At 48.7% G+C, this 19131-nt stretch overlaps 1 protein-coding gene across 1 annotated transcript; it reads right to left on the bottom strand.

Annotated features, from left to right (window-relative positions):
- Nucleotides 1-4478: 4478 nt before the first annotated feature.
- SNAI3 (snail family transcriptional repressor 3) lies at nt 4479-13754 on the bottom strand. The gene is made up of 3 exons (XM_083626365.1): nt 13620-13754; nt 10264-10896; nt 4479-6445 (listed from the first exon to the last, which is right to left on the bottom strand). The coding sequence occupies exons 1-3, from the start codon at nt 13696-13698 to the stop codon at nt 6261-6263; spliced, it is 897 nt and encodes a 298-aa protein (XP_083482491.1). The 5' UTR covers nt 13699-13754; the 3' UTR covers nt 4479-6260.
- Between the last annotated feature and the right edge of the window lie 5377 nt (nt 13755-19131).

The following is a 19131-nucleotide window of genomic DNA, read 5'->3' as shown; positions in this document are numbered from 1 at the left end:
ACAGCTCTAAGCACCCTTAACAAACTACAGTTCCCATCCTCCCCCCCCCCATCTCTCCCTCTTCAGTGCTAGTGAGCACTTTGAGGGATGGCAACTCAAGTAGGCAGGAAGGAGCCGGCCGACGCAGGTTTCCCTTCTGTGTGTCTAACTCGCCCTGCTCCAGCCACCCCAAGCATCCTTCTACTGAACCACTTTTCTTTCCCCCTCCTTTCCCTAATCCAATGGTTCTTAAAGGGTGTGGTGTGCCACACTGGTGTGGCAGGAGAGGCTGGCACATGTAGCAAGAAGATTCAAGGACATTGTTTTATACTTTCTGGACGTCTCATGACCCTATTATAAAGTAGTTGTGTTCTATCTTCAAGCACTGCTATGAGTTATTTCTTTTTGTTTTCCAAGGTGTTTCTTAACACTTGTTAGGAGGCCCCTATGGCCTTCACAGAGCTACAATTCCCAGCATTCCCTGAGAAGAGGGATTGATTCTTAAGCAACTCTGAGAACTTCAGATCTGTGTAGGGGTCTCCTAAGGACTCTCAGTGCTCATAAAAAAACCATGGTTTCCAGGATTCTTAGGGAAGCCATGACTTTTTAAAGTGATATGATCCTGTTTAAAATGTATGGTGCAGATGTGACCTGAATATGTGAATGGAGGCAGGGCCAGTCAAAGATGTTTTGCCACTGTAGATAAAATGCTCGTAATGATGCCCCCCATGCAGATCTGGGTCCCCTCTCCAGCCCCTCCCTGCCCCCACCTGTGCAACTGTACCTTACCCTGCACCTGTCATGCGACCATGATACAGTGTGCAGGGCGCAGTGGGTGCAGCAGTGAGAATGGCGCGGGGTCAGCAGCACAGGAAGCCACAAAGGCGCTGGCAGCAGTGCAGCGGTGGAGACTTGGGATCTGATGCCTGGTGCAAATGGCTTCACCTCGCCCCATGTACCTCATGCCCCTGAATGGAGGGCATCGTGTCCAGTGCTGTGTTTGAACTGTGCTACCTCATTTCTAACCTCATGAGAGTCACTGCTCAACATTGCTGTCACTAAGAGATGAGCATGTGTGTGTGACTCATAACCCCAGCTTCCATGGAGCTGGTACACAAACCAAATCAAATCAGGTACAAGCTGGCAGACAGTTCCTTTACCCACTTCTGACACAGCGAGACTGGAATTGGTGATCTGCCACATGATGCATCACAGATTGGATAGGTCAACTGTGGTCTAAGGTCCTACTCATGCTGGCCCTGCTCATACCCACTCAGCAACCTGATGCCCTTCTGATGTTTTGGACCACAAGATTAGAACATAAGAACCTGGTGGATCAGTCCAATGGCCCATCTAGTCCAGCATCCTGTTCTCACAGTGGCCCACCAGATGCCTTGGTGGGAAACCCCCAAGCAGGACCCAAGAACAAGAGCACTCTCCCCTTCTGTGGTTTCCAGCATCTTGTATTCAGAAGCATTGCTGCCTCCAACTGTGGAGGAAGAAGAAAGCCATTATGGCTAGGCCCCTTCCTCCATGAATCTGTCCGATTCTCTTTTAAAGCCGTCCAGGTTGGAGGCCATCTACTGCCCCTGCAGGAAAGAGTTCCAAAGGTGCTACCTTAAGGACTTCCTTTTCTCAGTCCTGAATCTGTGCTGGCTGAGACTGATGGGAGTTGTTGTTCAAAACATCTGACACGGTTGGCGAAGGCTTCCTCAAGGTACTAGCATGGCCATCCTGTTCTGTCCACGAGAGGAGCTGGCACCTATCTCTCCACAGAAAAGTTCAGGGCACGGTGATCTGCTCTCAATTCCACCTAGCTCAGATCTCCCTGGACCCGTCTGGTGGGCTTGTTTTGCCACCTGCCAAGCATCCAAAGTGTCCACAGACCTCTGGATGTGTCCGCGGTCAGTTCCATGAAGGCCTGCCAGCAGGTTATAGATAGACAGCAGAGGCCCGGCCAGCAGGGTATAGATAGAAACACAGCCTCTATTTTTGCCCTTCTTGGTGCAGGTGCCAGAGGAACTGGCCCGCCCAGAGTCAGAATTATTTATAGGGGCTGGTATTTAGGGGGACAGTGCTGCTTTTCCATTTTGCCGTGGGAGAAAGAAAACTGAGATGGGAGAGAGGCGTGGTTGTCGTGGTCCTATAACCAATGCCTCCTCTCTCGTATCCAGCATCGGATCACACTAGGTCACTTGACGGCAGCTTGTAAAACCCTCTGATTGTAAAACTAGACTGAAAAACAAGGTCATCTCTTTCCAGACCTCTCCCGACCGCGCCATGATCCTGTCATTCCTGAATGAATGTCAGGGGACCGAGGGTTCACGGAGCACTAGTGATGTGGTTACAAAAACCACAAAAAATGGTTCACATGAGCATGTGCAGAGTTCCTTTACACAACTCATTTAGGAATAGGAGTGGGAAGGAGGCTGGGGAGGAGGTTGTCTCCCAAGTGGGCTTGGGCTCTTGCATGTCTTATTGTAGAATGACATCACATAATCCTGTAGTGGGTGACCGTTGCTGCAAAGTACCTCAGAAATATTTGCAAAATCATCCGCTTTAATACTAGGGGAAGATTGGTTTCCATCTTCTGGCTAACCCCTCTTAAGTGGAAGACCATGCCTCCTTTGGGTGCAAGCTCCACACACACACAGGATAGCAATGGCCTGACTACAGGATAATTTACCCCATAAACAAATCATTTTGAACAGTGCAGTGTTCTACAAAACAGCAGTGATTTATATTGGGCAAACCTAAATTAATTCTCTTAAGTGGTAGTGAGGAAGGACATGTGGCTGGTTGGTGTGTGACTTCCATCGCTCTCGCTGTTCCACTCCATCCTCATCCTTTGCAAGGTTCTGGGGTACCTCTGGGTCTCAACCTGGGACTTCACTCAAAATGGCAAGGAAATGGCAGAATAACTTTCCAACAGTTAAGAGCTGTTTGACAGTGGAACAGACTCCCACAAGAAGTGGTGTCCTCTCCTTCCTTGGAAGCTTTTAAGTAGTGGGTGGATGGCCATCTGCCATGGATGCTCTAGTTGAGATTCCTGCATTGCAGGGGGTTGGACTGGATGACCCTTCCAGCTCTATGGTTCTATGACGATTGTGCCATGGGTTCATCACCTAGGTGCATTTAGGAGGCCCTGTGAGGATAACATTTTGAGAAACAGTGTGATGTAAGGTTAGAGTGTTAGACCACAACCTAAGAGACCAGGGTTCGAATCCCCACTCAGTCATGAAGCTCCCTGGGTGTGGCCTTGGGCCAGTCTCCATCTCTCAGCCTAACCTGCCCTCACAGGGTTGTTGTGAAGATGAAAAGGGGAGGAAAAGAACCATGTAGTGAGCTCCTTGGAGGGAAAGGTGGGATATAAGTAAAACGAGCAATAATGCAGAAAAATAGCTGCCATTTCTTTGCTTTGTCTTGACTGTGTGTTTTTATGGGGTGGCTAAAACAGTTTCCCTCTTGACCCGAGGAGGCCCCAGCCCTGTCAGAAAAACTTGTGGACAAAAGAGCAGGCGAGAGCATCAGGTACACTTTCCAGCTCAACGCAGCCAGGGACGAGTGGAAAAACTCATCCATTCATTCCACCTCAACGCTCCCTCCTTTGGCCCAGCTCAGCGGATTGGTGGCTGGCCGGCTGGCCGTCTGCCTGGACCCCCCACCGGCCCGGCAGCCCTGCACTATATTTATCAGCACTTTCCATCTGCCACATGAAGAAGAGAGGAAACATTTGAGCTTATTTTAGACCCCACAACATTCTTTCCTGCTCTGGCCCTCGGACGGACAGGTGGAACGACCGTATTTAGCCACTTGGGGGCTGAAAATAGAAGGGCCCGTTTACAACGCAGTTTCCTTTAGGCAACTCCGCACCCTATTTACGTACTCCGGCGAAGGAGAATGTTGTCCTCGTCCCCATTGCCCAAATTATAAATATTAACGTGGCTTTGCCAGGCTGACATCATTGCTCCAGCGAGCCTCTCCTTCCTCTTAATAGCCCATTCTTGGGAGAGAGAAAGAGAAAGAGATGCTCAAATAGAAAAGGAAAGGCGCAGACCACTGGGAAGACATGGGCAATGAATGCGAGGATGCCTGAAAGAATGAACTTGGGAACACAGAAAGCTGCCTTATACAGACTTGGACCACTGGCCCAACTAGCTCAGTATTGTCTACACTGACAGGCAGCTGCTCTCCAAGGCTTCGGAAAGCTGGATGATGTGTGAATGGTCCAGTATAAGCCATTGATCAGTGCATCAATGACATATTGCAAAAAACAAAAACATCAGTCTGGAGGGGTCCAGAGTTGAGTCTTTCAACACTGTGGATGCTGAAGCCATAGAAGGCTTGGACATTTATTAGTCTCATGAGAATAGGGGTGAAGCAAGTCATGTCCCCTTTCTCATTGGTGAAATAGTGGAAGGTGTAAGAAGAGCATTCCTGATTACAGATAGCAGCACAATAATAAGGGACACACTCAATGAAAAATGGTGTCACTGAAATCATTTGGAATAGTTTTATTGGGCTTTCTTGGGGAGGTGGGGGGGTCATGAGGCGCTCTCCAAACCAAAAGGAATAGCAAAAAATGTACACAAAACAGAGAGAAACAGCAGCAGAGAATTTTTTTTGTTTCTAACTTTCAGCAATGCCAAGTCACTGTTCTGTAGCTCCCCTCCTCCACAACCCCACCCCAAAGGTTCAAGGAAGGTGAATCTCTATGAAGCTAATCCAGAATTCTTTGCTCTACCTCCTTGAGAGCAGGGGATACAGGCCTTGCTTTTGGTAATGTGCGCATGAACACAAGGGACAAAGGGACATCCTTGCTACTGTCTCTCCTGTTGCACCACCCCTTCAGCAGCAGGCGGAACATAAGAAGAGCCCACTGGATCAGGCCAGTGGCCCATCTAGGTCAGCATCCTGTCCTCACAGTGGCCAACCAGATGTCTGTGGGAAGCAGGACCTGAGCTCAAGAGAGCACTTCCCGTCCTGTGGTTTCCTGCAACTGGTATTCAGAAGCAACGCTGCCTCCAGCTGTGCAGTTTAAACAGGAGGTTAAAGTGCATTAAGGAGTTATTAAGCTGAAGGGAAAGCAGTAAGAGAATGGGGTATGGCAGAGATAAAAGGAATGAAGTGTAGCCAATCATGTTTTACTCAGAGCTGACCCACTGAAAGTAACAAATCTAGGATAGTCATGCCCATTAATTTAAATGAGTCTACCCAGTATGATCAATACTGGATACAACCCAGTAGCTTGGAAAACAACCACCAACGAATTTCCTCACAGATTTAAATGGGTGGTGTTGAGGATCTGCCAAGCCCAGGTGGATTATTCTTTACAAAAGCTTCAGTGTTCGTGGAAACCCACTCAAGCTTAAAAGGGAAAGCTGGACAGAGGAAGGAAGAGGAGCTGTAAATTGCGGCAGCTGAAGGTCACTCCAGGCCTCCGTACTCCCAGGAAACACTGATTGGTATGACGTCCCTGGAAACAGACCTTGGATCAGATGAGAAGGAGTCACAGCAGCTCTCCCACCACAGGCACTTGAGAAGGCCATCACTGAGGAGGCCCAGTCTGGAATCATTCCCTGCTCTCTTTTGGAAATTTGGGAGACCAGAAGGCAAGCTTCTGGAAATGGGAAGGTCCTCACAAAGCAACTGCGGTGGGGAGCTGGAAGAATGCAGGACACCCTGATAACAGTCATCCAAGAATGGGGAGCTTAAAATCCCTTTCATGCAAAAGACCCAAAGGTGGACTCAGGCAGAGGATCTCTTGTCCTGGGTTTCCTCCTGACACCGTCCCAGAGAGCAATGCAGAAATGAAGAGGCCTTCTCAACTCCCTATTGACCAAGCAGGCTAGCAGCTAAGGGGATGCACCACCAGCATGCAAATGGCACCATTTGGATGGATCAACGACAGCACAGTAGGAGGCGGAGACACATTTGCAGAAGGACTCCAGGGGATTTAACGCCAGCCTAATATGGAGCCCCCTTTGCTGTTTTTTTCAAAACACACAAGAGTAATGGGGCCATATACCTTTCTGTTTCCTAAACTGAGATGCACCTAGATCTTGCCGCAACCAAGAGGTCAAGCCACACACTCTTTGGAGTGGTGGGTGCCACCCAGTTGCAGAATCAGAAGAAGAAGAAAACACACCCAACTTCTGCTGCAGGACGCGACTCCAGGCTCCATTGCTACAGATCTTCAGTCGTCCGGGGCTCTCCTCCTAACCTCCACAAGTGGTCTCAGGTTACGTTTTCCAGGTAGCCAGCCAAGCTCAGCATGGCTCTCAGGTTGCAGCAGGGCAGCAGGCTGTCTCCTCATGCCTCAGGAGCAGGGACATCCGGGAGAAGGTCTTCAGGCAGGTGTGGCACTGGTATTTCTTGATGTCGGAATGGGTCTGCAGGTGGGCACGGAGGTTGGAGCGGTCGGCAAAGGCTCGGCTGCAGTGCGAACAGGCGTAGGGCTTTTCACCTGGAAAGGGAGGCCAGAAAGAAAGACGGATGAGCAGGCAATGCCAGGGCTGTCATAGGACCTTGAACCTGGTTTGGTAGTAGATGGGCAGCCAGTGAAGATGCTGTAGCAACAGTCGCATGTTGTCATCTAGATGCCCCACCTGGCCAGCACATTCTGTATCAGAGCTGGAGCTTCCAAACCAGACCCAAGGGCAGCCCCCCCCCAGTACATTGCAGTAGTCCAGCCTCAAGGTTACCAAGGCTTGGGCTGCAGGCTATCCCTGTCCAGGAACTGCAACAGCTGGTGAACCAGATAAAGCACTCCTAGCCACAGAGGACACCTTGACCTCAAGTGGCAAAGATGTATCCAGGAGTACCCTCAAGCTATGCACTTGCTCCATCATAAGGAGTGCAACTCCATCCAGAACAGGTAACCTGCCTATCTCCTGAATGTGGGAACCACCCACCCTATCTTCCCAGGATTCAAGCGGTTTATTGGCCCTCATTCGTTCCACCACTATGTTCAGAAACTAATTCAGAACTTTCACAGTCTCTCCCGATTCCAATGTTATGGTGAAGTAGTGCTGCATGCCATCAGTGCACTGGTGACACCTTGCTCCAGAACCCCAAATGATCACCTGTGACAGCTTCATATAGATGCTAAACAGCACTTGGGAGAGGACAGTTCCCTGCAAAACTCCATAGCACAAGTGCCAGGGGGCCAAGGAGCACTCGCCCAGTGCTACTCTAGGAATATGGCCTGAACATTTATTTATTTATTTCTTACATTTATATGCCATCTTTTCCTCCAAGGATTTCAAGGTGATGTACATGGTTCTCTCCTCCCCATTCTATCCTCACGTCGTATGTGGTAACTTACCTGAGAGAAAAGAAACTGGCCCAGCCAGCTTCATGGCTGAGTGGGGATTCAAACTCTGATCTGCCAGGTCCTAGTCCAATGCTCTAACCATTACACCACACTGGCTGTATCCAAGGATGGAGACCTGTGACCCTCCCATCATTTTATTTATTTAGACCATGGGTAGGCAAACTAAGGCCTGGGGGCCAGATCCGGCCCAATCACCTTCTAAATCTAGCCTGTGGACGGTCCAGGAATCAACATGTTTTTACATGAGCAGAATGTGTCCTTTTATTTAAAATGCATCTCTGGGTTATTTGTGGGGCATAGGAAGTCGTTCATTCCTCCCCCCCACAAAATATAGTCCAGCCCCCCACAAGGTCTGAGGGACAGTGGACCAGCCCCCTGCTGAAAAAGTTTGCTGACCCCTGATTTAGACCATTTCTATACCACTTTAGAACAGGAAACTAAAGCAGTAAATGTTACAAAAATACACAACATAACTATCTATCTATCATCTATCTATCTATCTATCTATCTATCTATCTATATCTATCTATCTATCTATCTATCTATCTATCTATCTATATCTATCTATCTATCTATCTATCTATCTATCTATCTATCATCTATCTAATTTCTCTTCCTCTCCCTTTTCCTTCTGGCACAATCTCCTCAATGAAAACCTTGCAGCCTCCTGGCTCTCACCTGGGACTCCACCCATCCACCCTGGCTCTTACCAAGGGCTCAAACAAACTCACAGATCAACTCCCCTCCAAAATCCGACAACCAAGAGGGTTCCTGGAACCTGCTGACCTCACCCTCATGTCTCACCCTTGGTTTGCATCTATGGGCTTGATAGAGCTTCCTCAGACTGCCTCTCATTCAGCACTCAATCAGCTGCATGGCTCATATCCAGCCCCAAGGCTTAGCAGCCTTCGTGAGTTTTCCAGAGGTCCCAAGGATGGCAGCTAGGGTATCCACTAACTGTTCTTTCTCAGGCCACTGCACAGCTCTCCTGTTCCATCATCCCCAACCATTGGCCATGATGGCTGGGGCTGATGGGAGTTGGAGTCTAACAATATCTGGAAGCCACTGGGCCTCCCATTCCTGATATAAAACAAAGATGGGCTTGGCACAGTGACTTTCTCTCACAATGGGCATCCCTGCACTGCAAACTTTATTTTATTATAAATTTTTGATTGAAAACACATTTCTAAACTGCTTACTATTAAAAAAAACCCCAAACAGCTTACAAAAACGCAGACATAAAAACAGTATCATAAAAACAGAGATTAAAAAAACAAATGAAGCAGAAATCTAGTAATAGCAGGGGTCCAATCTCACGGGGCCAGGAAAAGCCTGTACATATTTATTTTTACAATTATGTTCCACCTCCCTTCATCCAGTGAGCTCAGGTTGACATACATAGTTCTCCTTTTCCTCCTCCTTTTATCCTCAAAAGAACCACCCTGTGAGGCAGCTTAGGCTGAGAGACAGTGACTGGCCCAAGGTCACCCAGTGAGCTTCATAGCTGAGTGGGAATTTGAACCCAGGTCTCCCAGGTCTTAGCCCAACACTCTAACCACTATGCCACACTGGCTCACAGCTGTTCAGTCGTAGCTTGTGCCGTGAACAACTTCAGTGGCAATGCCCTACGCTGGAGTTATTCATGCAAGTCTGACGCAGTATTTACATAAAAACATCTGACGGGCTCAGCTGGATTGGAATGAGGTTCCCTCCAGCATAACAGTTCTCAGCTGCTCTTGGGTGACCTTTCCCCTTTATACACTTCTGCCCAGTGAATCATAAAAAGTGCCCTGCTGGATCAGAGCAAAGGACCCTCCAGCCTAACAGTCTGTTCCCAGAAGTAGCCAGCCGGGTGGTGGAGGGACAAAGCAAGCCCTGGTAGCAACAGCTTGCAGTTGTGGCTTGTTCCCCCAGCAACTGGAAGGTACACTGCCTCTGGATGGGGAGGTTCGATTTAACAGGAATTTTAAAAAACAGTGAGGCAAAGGCTCTTGTACGTGTTTCTTTGTATAGCAAATTCCACTTGCACACTGAGAAAATAGGTGGACAATGCTATAAAAAAGAACATCCTGAGTTATCCATCCCAATTAAGTCAGAGCTTAATTAAGGTTGAGGTTCACTCCAGCTTAGGCCCAGAACCCATTTACAAACCCAGAGCTGAGCACTGGTTCAGGTGACTTAACAAGACGATTGCCTCTCTGAACATGTGCAGAGTGCATTTCAGGAGAAGGCTGGTGGAATGGTTAGAATCTCAGGCGAGGACAGGGGAGACCTAGTGAAGTTCATTGGGTGAACTTGGGTCCCTGACCAACTCACTCTTGCCTTCCATATAGGGTTATTGGGAGGATAAAATGGGGGAAAGGGTGGCCTATATACAGTGCCAGCCAACTTGGATCCTACAACTGGCAGGTGAGGCTGCCCGGTTGGCATTTACCCATGACAGGGTCTTTTCAGTGATGGTTCCCCAGTTGTAGAATGCCCTCCCTAGTAAAGTACGGCTGTCTCCATCATTACTAACTTCAGGAAGAATTAGAAAACATACCAAGGCATTTGCAGGCTGAAAAATAGTATTTCTGGCAACCTTGTGATTGTTGGATGGAATAATGTCTTTAACGGCAATTGCTCTTGGAAAATGTTTTTAACTGAAACTATTTTTAATTTTAATTGTTTTCAGAATGTTTCAACAGTTTTAGAATCTTTCTGCTTTGTTTTTAAATAGTGCATCTGCGTGCTGCCCTAGGGTAGGGTAAATAATAAATAGCAAATAGAAGAAATAAATAGAAACTCCTTGCACCAACATCAGAGGCAACATTTATCACAGCAGAGTGTGAGGGCCCAACAGTTCCCCCCAGCCACACCAAAATGCAAGTGTTCTCCAAACCTCCCCCCACTTTGCTCTCCCTTCTTTTCCATGCACATTTGCCCCCTTCCTCAAGGTCGCCCCCTACCTGTGTGTGTCCGGATATGCCCCTGCAGCAGCCAGGGCCGGGAGAAGGCTTTACCACAGATCTTGCACATACAAGGCAGCGTGTGGGTGCGGATGTGCATCTTGAGGGCGCCCAGGCTGGCGTACTCCTTGTCGCAGTGCTTGCAGTTGAAATACTTTCTTGCCGTGGTTGCCTGCAGCTTGCAGCGCTGCTGCCTGTGTCGGGCCAAGCCTGAGAAGGTGCTGTAGGCCTTGCGGCAGTCCGGACACTCAAACGTCTCCAGGGGGTCGGCAGCTATGCCTTGTGGCCCCTGCAGTTTGTCTCCATTTCCCTCTGCTGGGCTGCCCAGGTTGGGAGTCCTCCTTTGGAACAGGCTGAATGCCAACGGGAGATTGAGGTTGTTCTGGTTATCACGCAGAGGGGTGGCAGAGCCCCAGCTGCCTCCAGGACTGCTCCCAGAACCCACTTGGGAGCTCGATGTGGGCTCCCCTTTGGCTTCACTGCTCTGTGGGAGAGGTGGGGACAGGCAGGCAATGGCAGAACTGTGGTCCCAGAGGCTACCAGCTTCATAGGGGGCTGCCGGACAAGGCGTGCCATCTTGACTGAGGACGGGGAATGCTGCCCCTCTCCAAGAGTGGCACAATCCACTGGATTCTGGGGGAAACACACAAAACAAGTAAATAAAAAGCAGCCATTGTTCCTCAAAAACCTCTTCATCACTACCAGACAACATGCCTCCCCTGCATATTTTGGAAAATTGTTCATTCCCTGTGTCTGAAGCCCAGTTCAGATGCCCACCAGAGAAGGATGTTAGGCTGGCAAACAGGCAGGCATGAAATGTTAGGCAGGCTCCATACCTGGAACTTTTCAAACAGGCCTCTTTGTACCTTGGCTTACAGAAACTAATTGTGTTGTTGGATCCGACTTCGTGGCCTGGCCACGATTGTATCATTCTGTGTTGTTGCTGTTGGATCACTAGTTTTTAATAATTTGCGATTGTTTTATTGAGATTCTTTTAGAAAATATAATCTACTGTATTTTTGTTCCTGAAGGGTGATATAGAAAAAGTAGTAAATAAAATAGTTGGTTTTAACTAAGAAGCATAAGAATATAAGAAGAGCCTGCAGGATCAGGCCAATGGTCCATCTAGTCCAGCATCCTGTTCCCACAGTGGCCACCCAGATGCCTCCATGAAGCCCATCAGCAGGATCCAAGCACAAGAGCCTTCTCCACTCCTGTGGTTTCCAGTAGCTGGCATTCAGAAACTTTGCTGCTTCCAATTGTGGAGGCAGAGGATAGTCATCATGGCTAGTAGCCATTGATAGCCTTTCCTTCCTCCATTAATTTGTCTAATCCTGTTTTAAAGCTGTCTAGGTTGTTGACTATCACTGCCTCTTGTGGTAGTGAGTTCCATAGTTTAATTAAACTCCTTTCCAGTATTATAAACAGTTGCATAGAAGTCTCTCCTCAAGGCTGCCTCACTCAAACATTTTGCATTATGCACTCAAAACACTGCAATATGCACATGCAGTGTACACACAGTTCCAGTAAAACACGCGTCATACGGGTGCAAACACCGCAGAAACACACTTTGCCCACAGTGCCATGTATCAAGCACTGGAATCAGTACACCAGACACTAAGGTAACCTGGAAGCATTTTTTTTAAACAAATAAAACATAGAATGCATTCAGAAAGATGCTGCCTGTTGCAACCATGTGGCCATAGTGGTTAACTTAAGAATAAGTTTTATTTTGCAAAATGAGCTTCCAAGAAGTGTGTAAGGGGGTGGGGGAGCCACATCTGAGCCTTGCGTTGAAGTGCCAAGATGCTCACGGGATTATTATTGAGCTCACCCTTATGAATACCGTAAAGCAAATACTATCCTGTCCCAAAGAGGCAACACTTGGCATTTTTAAAATATCTGCATGCCACCTCCTAATCTTGGCATTCTTTATCTGTGTACAGAAGGGTTCAGTGCAAGGGTAGAGGGACCCTGGCTACCTAACCTGGAAAAGTTGCTGTTTGAGTGAAATCTACCCTCCAGGCCACCTTTTACACATCACACTTTACCACAAGGAGGACACTGAGAACACCCCCCATCCCACCCTATGACAGCACAACAGGTTTTTCACACCAATGCTGTGACATGTTGCCCAACCTTTCCATGCGTCTTATTTATGCACAATACAGAACGTTCAGTTGCCAATAGGTGCCACTAACTGTGTGGAAACTTTTGACACCGCGTAGTCAACTACACCACACACCCAGGGAAGCTATTTCAATGTGACAAAGGTACAGGATAAATGACTCCGAAACTCACTAAGTAGACATTCTCGTATAAGCATGTACTGAAGTGTGTCTGGCAGCGAGAAGGGAAACCTCCTTTGGCCCTGACATCCACTCTATGGATTTCTGGGACTGTGCAAATATTAGGCACTCCCCGCCCATTTTCTTTTAAAAATAATCTTAGCAGTTTAACAGTATTTACAGCAGAAACACTTTTTAGTGTCCTGGAGTTAACATATTCTCTCCACTGTTGGCTTTAATTTCGTATATTTAGATTCCTCTTTCTGAACCTAAATGTTGCATTTATTCAGGCTTTCTTGTTGAGTGAGATCTGGCTGTTGATATTTGGCCTACGATGTTTCATTCGTATTATTTTAAAAACTGTATATTTTTCCTCCAAGCTGCCTATGGGCATTTTGCATTCGACAAGGAATTGCATACATAGAAATGTGAGATAGAATGCAGAAATAATCGCTGCTAGATTAAGTTTTTTTTTTTAAAAAAAAGAAAACCTAATGTATTTATTATACGTGAGAACTCAGATGGGGTGGGTGAGGGGAAATAAACCCCTTTTAAAATCCGCGCGCGGGCCCGCTCCCCAGCACGCTAAGAAAAAAGAAGGCCACAGTCCGAAACACACTTACTAGAGAGTCAACGCCATTGAGCGCAAAGGAACTTACTTCCGAGCAGACACGTATAGGCTTGTGCTGCAAGTTAGTTTTCCATTTCCAAGCGCACTTCAAGCAGCAAAAGGGACTCTAAAAACCCGTCCCCATCACGCAACCCTAGGCGGGCATAATTGGGACAAAGCCCCTGCGGAGTTGCCTTCTGAGTAAACAAGCGCAAGAGCGCGCCGCTCGGGAGTTTGAAGCGCAAAAGGAAACCGGTCGGAGATAAAAATGTGGAGAGGGAAGGGAGACAGCCCGCTCTATAGACCGGGGGAAGGGGGTCGGGGCAAGGAAAAGCGCTCGCGTAGAGCTGCGAGAAGGGAAAGCTGGAAGGACCCGTCGTGGGCAGCGCGCTCACTGCCGCTTAGCTTTCCAAAGCTCGCCGTGCGCCCTGGGCGCAAACCATTTCGCCCTTGCTTACCTTGGCGGCGCGTCTCCAGCTGGCCGTAGTTGGGGACGCGAGTGCTGGAGGGCTTCTTGACCAAGAAGGAGCGCGGCATGGCGAGCGGAGAGTCCCGGCGAAGCGAGCCGACCGGGCAGGTGCAATAAACCCGCGGGCTCATTAGCATGGGCTTCCCGCCGAGCCAACCGCCGGCCGAGGGGCCGTCCTTGGCCGCCTCCGCCGGGGCCGCCCTCCCCGCGGCAGGTGCAAAGCCCAAGGGGCGGCCGCGACCACGACGCCGGGGAAGCCCCGCGGCGGGCTCGCTCGGGGCAGAGGAGGGGATCACCTTGAATCCTCCCGCTAGCTTCCAAGGTTAAGGTGTCCAAACTCCGGCTAGGCGAGGACAGCTTCTCCCGCCACCCCTCGCGTAAAGGAAAAGCACGTCGGTGTGGTGCAGTCAAGGCAGTAGTCCAGGGCTCGCTCAGCGCAGCAGCGGGGCTTTATTTGCCACGTCTGAAGTAGAGCCCTGCTGGGTCAGAGCAAAACCCCATCCAGGCTTTCACAAGCCTAGGTGACAACCAGGAGCCTACAAATAGGGCAGGAGGGCAAGAAGAGCCTCTCCAAATCACCCCAGCAATGGTTATTCAGAGGCACAAGAATACAGTATAGGCCAGCTGGACCAGAGCATTGGCTTATCTAGCTCGGTATTGTCTACACCATGGGTAGGCAACCTAAGGCCCAGGGGCCGGATGCGGCCCAATCGCCTTCTAAATCCGGCCCGCGGACAGTCCGGGAATCAGCGTGATTTTACATGAGTAGAATGTGTCCTTTTATTTAAAATGCACCTCTGGGTTATTTGTGGGTCCTGCCTGGTGTTTTTACATGCGTAGAATGTGTGCTTTTATTTAAAATGCATCTCTGGGATATTTGTGGGGCATAGGAATTCGTTCATCCCCCCCCCCCCGCAAAAAAATATAGTCCGGCCCACCACATGGTCTGAGGGACGGTGGACGGTGGGCTGGCAGACCCCTGGTCTATACTGACTGGCAGCGGCTTCCCAGGTTGTCAAGCAAGGAATCTTTTCTAGCCCTACCTGGAGATTCTGGGAGGGGATTGAACCCTGGGACCATCTGCCAGCAAAGCAGATACTCTAACCATTGAACCACAGCCCTTCACAAAGCAGGCAAGAGGGTTTTTGTTTCCCAAAGCAGCTGCCGTTGTCTGTGCACTTCTCCCACTTGAGTAAGTAGATTTATTTTGGGGAGGGGGGCAGGTTTTGTGTGGATTCGAAAATCTGCAAAGTCTATTTGAATGCTGACAAAAGTGTCAGCAGGATAAAAGAAGTGTGCATATGGCACAAGAAGCAATCAAGACCTCTCTCAAAAGACTTCCAGGGCCCTTTTGGAGGTGTGGCCATGCTAGCTGGGGGTGAGGAGAGTTGTCCTCCAAACAGTGGAGGGCACCAGATTCTAGAAGGCTGGTCTTATATTTGTCTATGCAGGCGTAGATACATCTGCCAGCTGAGGACAACATTAATGCAGCGAACAGAAGTGGCCACTCTTCCATAATGAAACTGGTGTGTTTTTAAGATGCCACAATGTTCCTTTTGAATTTTGCTGCAACAGACTAGCAGAGTCTCACCTTCTGGGCACCTCTCTTCTGAGGACAGGGAATGAGCCAGGTGCAGTTCGGAGGTTCCTGCCCTGCCCCACTCACACTTCATTCACTCCAAACAGCCACATCCCATCTCCCTACAGCAGCAGTGGGAAGCGAATGTGGCCCTACAGAGCTTTCCATCTAGCCTTCTGAAGTCATGCCCCTCACTGGCCCAGGTTCACGTCCTGCTTAAGTGTTTTTGCCTGGCTGGAATGTGCCCTTGAACTCGGATCAGGCCCCTTGCTTGTCAGGATGGACAGAAATGTGTGTAGAAATGGTACACTGCACATGCTCAGAGGCTACACATAATCTTTTTTGGGCTGCATGCTGGCTCAAGCTAAGCCCTGAACACTCTTAATTTTTCAGGGATGGGGATCAATTCTCCTCTCCTCCCTCCTTGGGCTTTAGCTTGTAAAATGCAGGCCCAATCTTGGCCGAGTCAGATGGAGGCCTTCTTTCCACCCTGGGTCTGCTTATCCTCTGTCACCACCTCCCCACCCCACCCCCTGCCCCATTGCTTCACTGGGAGATCTCTGGGGCTTAGGAGATATTTGCAAACCCCTTTGAAGCATGGCAGTGAGATGGGGGTGAGATAAACATTATCGGGAAGAGCTCAGCCCCATAAACTTACTCACCTTGCCATTGTGTCTCAGAATTCCTCCTCCTGCAGTTTGCTTGCTGGAGGATCAGTTGAGAAAACAGACAATTATGTGATCTTGCTCCTCCTTGACTGCCTTCTGCTACTGGTTTACCCAGGCAGGCTGGGGCAGGGGAAGAGAGCTTTGTTTTTCATTTAAAATATATGCCAAAGGCCAGTGGCTAATTTTTAGGAGCAGAGGAAATGGGTCTATATCAAGTCAGACCATCAGGACAATTTACCCCAGCCTTTGGTGGGATTTAGTTGGCCTTCTTAAGATCCTTGGGTTATGAATGGCTGCTGTATTCTGCTTCCTTCTTTATGAGGATTTTTTAAAAGAAATGTTGATCAGTTTGTTTTGGATGTAGGTTTCATAATGTTTAACTGTGTTGCATTGATGCCTTAAGATGATATTTGTGAACTAGCCTGGGGCAGTTTGCAAGTTCCATAAGTGAATTAATATAATGTTCACTGACCGGCAGCAGTAGCTCTCCAGGGTTTCATAGAATCATAGAACTGTAGTGCTGGAAGGACCATGAGGGTCATCTAGTCCAACCCCCTGCAATGCAGAAAACTTTTATCCAGCATGGGGCTCAAACCCACAACCCTGAGATTAAGAGTCTCATGCTCTACCAACTCAGACAGAGAAGAGTCTTTCCCAGCCCTATCTGGGAAAGCAGGGGATTGAACCTGGGACCTTCTGCATGCAAAGCACGTGCTCTAATCTACTGGACTATGGCCCCTCCAAACACCTTTTTAAAAGGTGCAGGTGTTTAAGTCTGGAAGCAGTGCTGAGATTATGGAGGGGACAGAGGGGGCCAGTCTCCATTGCCTTTTTGTGATGTCTGCTTTAGCTCTTGCTTGGAAAAAGCTACAGAGTGACATGATTTTCTAGATCCATTTCAGTCGGGGTTTAGGGCCGGCTTTGGCACAGAAGCTGCTTTGGTTGCCCTGTATGATGACGTCTGTCAGGAGAGAGATAGGGGAAATGTGCCCCTGTTAATTCTCGTTGGCCTCTCAGAGGCTTCAGATACCATCAACCAAGATATCCTTCTGGATTGGCTTCTTTTAGCTTTATTCTGTATTTTGTGTTCTCATTTTGTATTTTTATGTTGTGAACTGTCCTGTGATTTTCAGACTAAGGGTGGTATACAAAACAAGAAAGTAAGTAAGTAAGATATTGCTAAAACTGGAGGGAGTCAGGAAGTAGGGTATGGGGGTTTCATTGAAGACACCTGCCTTCCCACCCCCTCCCCAGAAGAAGAAGAGGAGTTTGGATTTGATATCCCGCTTTATCACTACCCTAAGGAGTCTCAAAGCGGCTAACATTCTCCTTTCCCTTCCTCCCCCACAACAAACACTCTGTGAGGTGAGTGGGGCTGAGAGACGTCAAAGAAGTGTGACTGGCCCAAGGTCACCCAGCAGCTGCATGTGGAGGAGCGGAGACGCAAACCCGGTTCCCCAGATTGCAAGACTACCCCTCTTAACCACTACACCACACTGGCTCTCTTTGAAGCCCTGCCCAGTTGCCTACCCCCTGCTACAGGGATGCTTGAGAACAGAAGGCACCCTGCTTCAGAGTCCTTTGACAAAGGAAGCCTTCCTTCTTCTGCAGTCCTATTGCCTGACTTTACAGTCTCTTTTTCATAGGTCTGATGTCGGGAAGGGCCATAGCTCAGTGATAGAGCAGCTGCTTTGCATGCAGAAGGTCCTAGGTTCAATCCCTAGCACAGGCATAGGCAAACTCGGCCCTTCAGATGTTTTGGGACTATAACTCCCACCATCCCTGACCACTGGTTCTGTTAGCTAGGGATGATGGGAGTTGTAGTCCCAAAACTTCTGGAGGGCTGAGTTTGCCTATGCCTGCCCTGGCATCTGCAGGTAGGATGGAAAAGACAACCTGTCTGAAAATTTGGGGAGCTGCTGCCAGCCAGTGTAGGCAATAGTGAGTGTGGGTTTGACTTCACCTGAGGCAGCTTCCTCTGTTCCTGTGGAGGCAGCGATTGTCATACATAGCAAACGTAATGAGCAATTGGTGCCATCTGCCTACGGCCAGGAGTTTCTGTCAAGAAGCTTTGAATACCACTCTAGCAATGTGCTAAGCAGGTTCTAGCGAAGTTTCCTCTTCATTTAGCAAAGGCCACTTGCTGCCTTTTAACATTGCCCTCCTAGGTTCCTTTTAGCACCCAGCTACGGAGCCCCAGGCTGCCTGCGCTGACCCCTCTGACATCAGAGCAGTGGAGCGATGGCAGGCAGAGGAAGCGTGACACCTCTTCTTGCCCAGGTCCCCAACCACATCAGAAAAGCCCACTAGCCACTTCCTGCCAGACGACGCGTGCAGCCTACACGACCTGTAAAGGTGCTAGTGCCACATTCGAACATTTGGTTCTTAAAGGCGTCATGGCATTTTCTCACTTTGATGACACTGTTACATTTCTAGAGTTTCGCTCCGTGAAGAGGCGGTATAAAGACAGAAGAATCTGCCTCGCAGGCCCCTGCCAAAAGGTCTCATCTATGTCTAGCCCAAAGTGAGATGACTAAAGTTTTTGCCGGCAAATTCAATTCAGAGCAGACTCAATCAAGAGTGGGGTTATCTTTCTCCCATCAGAAAAAGACCGTCCCCATTTCAGCGTTAATGCAATGATTTCTTGCTCGGCGGATTCATCGCCAACGCCTACTGTTAAAAAAGGCCTGGTTTTTTTTCTTGTGCTCTGCAGGGAAATGTGACAGTTCCATATTCCTGCCTCTAGCATTCCACCCCCACCCTGGCCCTTCAGCTTCCATTGCCTGCAACTCATTTTCTCTGAATCGAGGGGTGTGTGTGTGTGTGTGTGTGTGTGTGTGTGTGTGTAATGGTTTGTGCATCTAGCACAAAGATGTCTGCAGGAAACCCTCAAGCAGGACCCCAATACAAGACCACTCTCCCTGTGGTTTCCAGCAATGGGCATTCAGAAGCATTACTGCCTCCGACCAACCATGGCGGCATAGCATAGTTATATTGGCTAGTAGCCATTGACAGCCTTAAACTCCACAAATTTGCCTAATCCTCTTTTTAAAGCCATTCAGGTTGGTGGCCATCACTGCTTCCTGTGGCAGTGAGTTCCATAGTTTAATTATGTGTGGTGTGAAGAAGCACTTTTTTAATCTGTCCTAATCTTCTAGCATTTAATTTCATTGAATGACCATGAGTTCTACTGTTGTGAGACCACGAGAAGAACTTTCTCTATCCACTTTCTCCATGCCATGCATAATTTTAAA

Source organism: Podarcis filfolensis (assembly GCF_964270895.1).
Source record: "Podarcis filfolensis genome assembly, chromosome: 8".
NCBI lineage: Eukaryota > Metazoa > Chordata > Lepidosauria > Squamata > Lacertidae > Podarcis > Podarcis filfolensis.
Note: the sequence above shows the minus strand (reverse complement) of the source record. Positions and strands in the feature narration are given on the sequence as shown.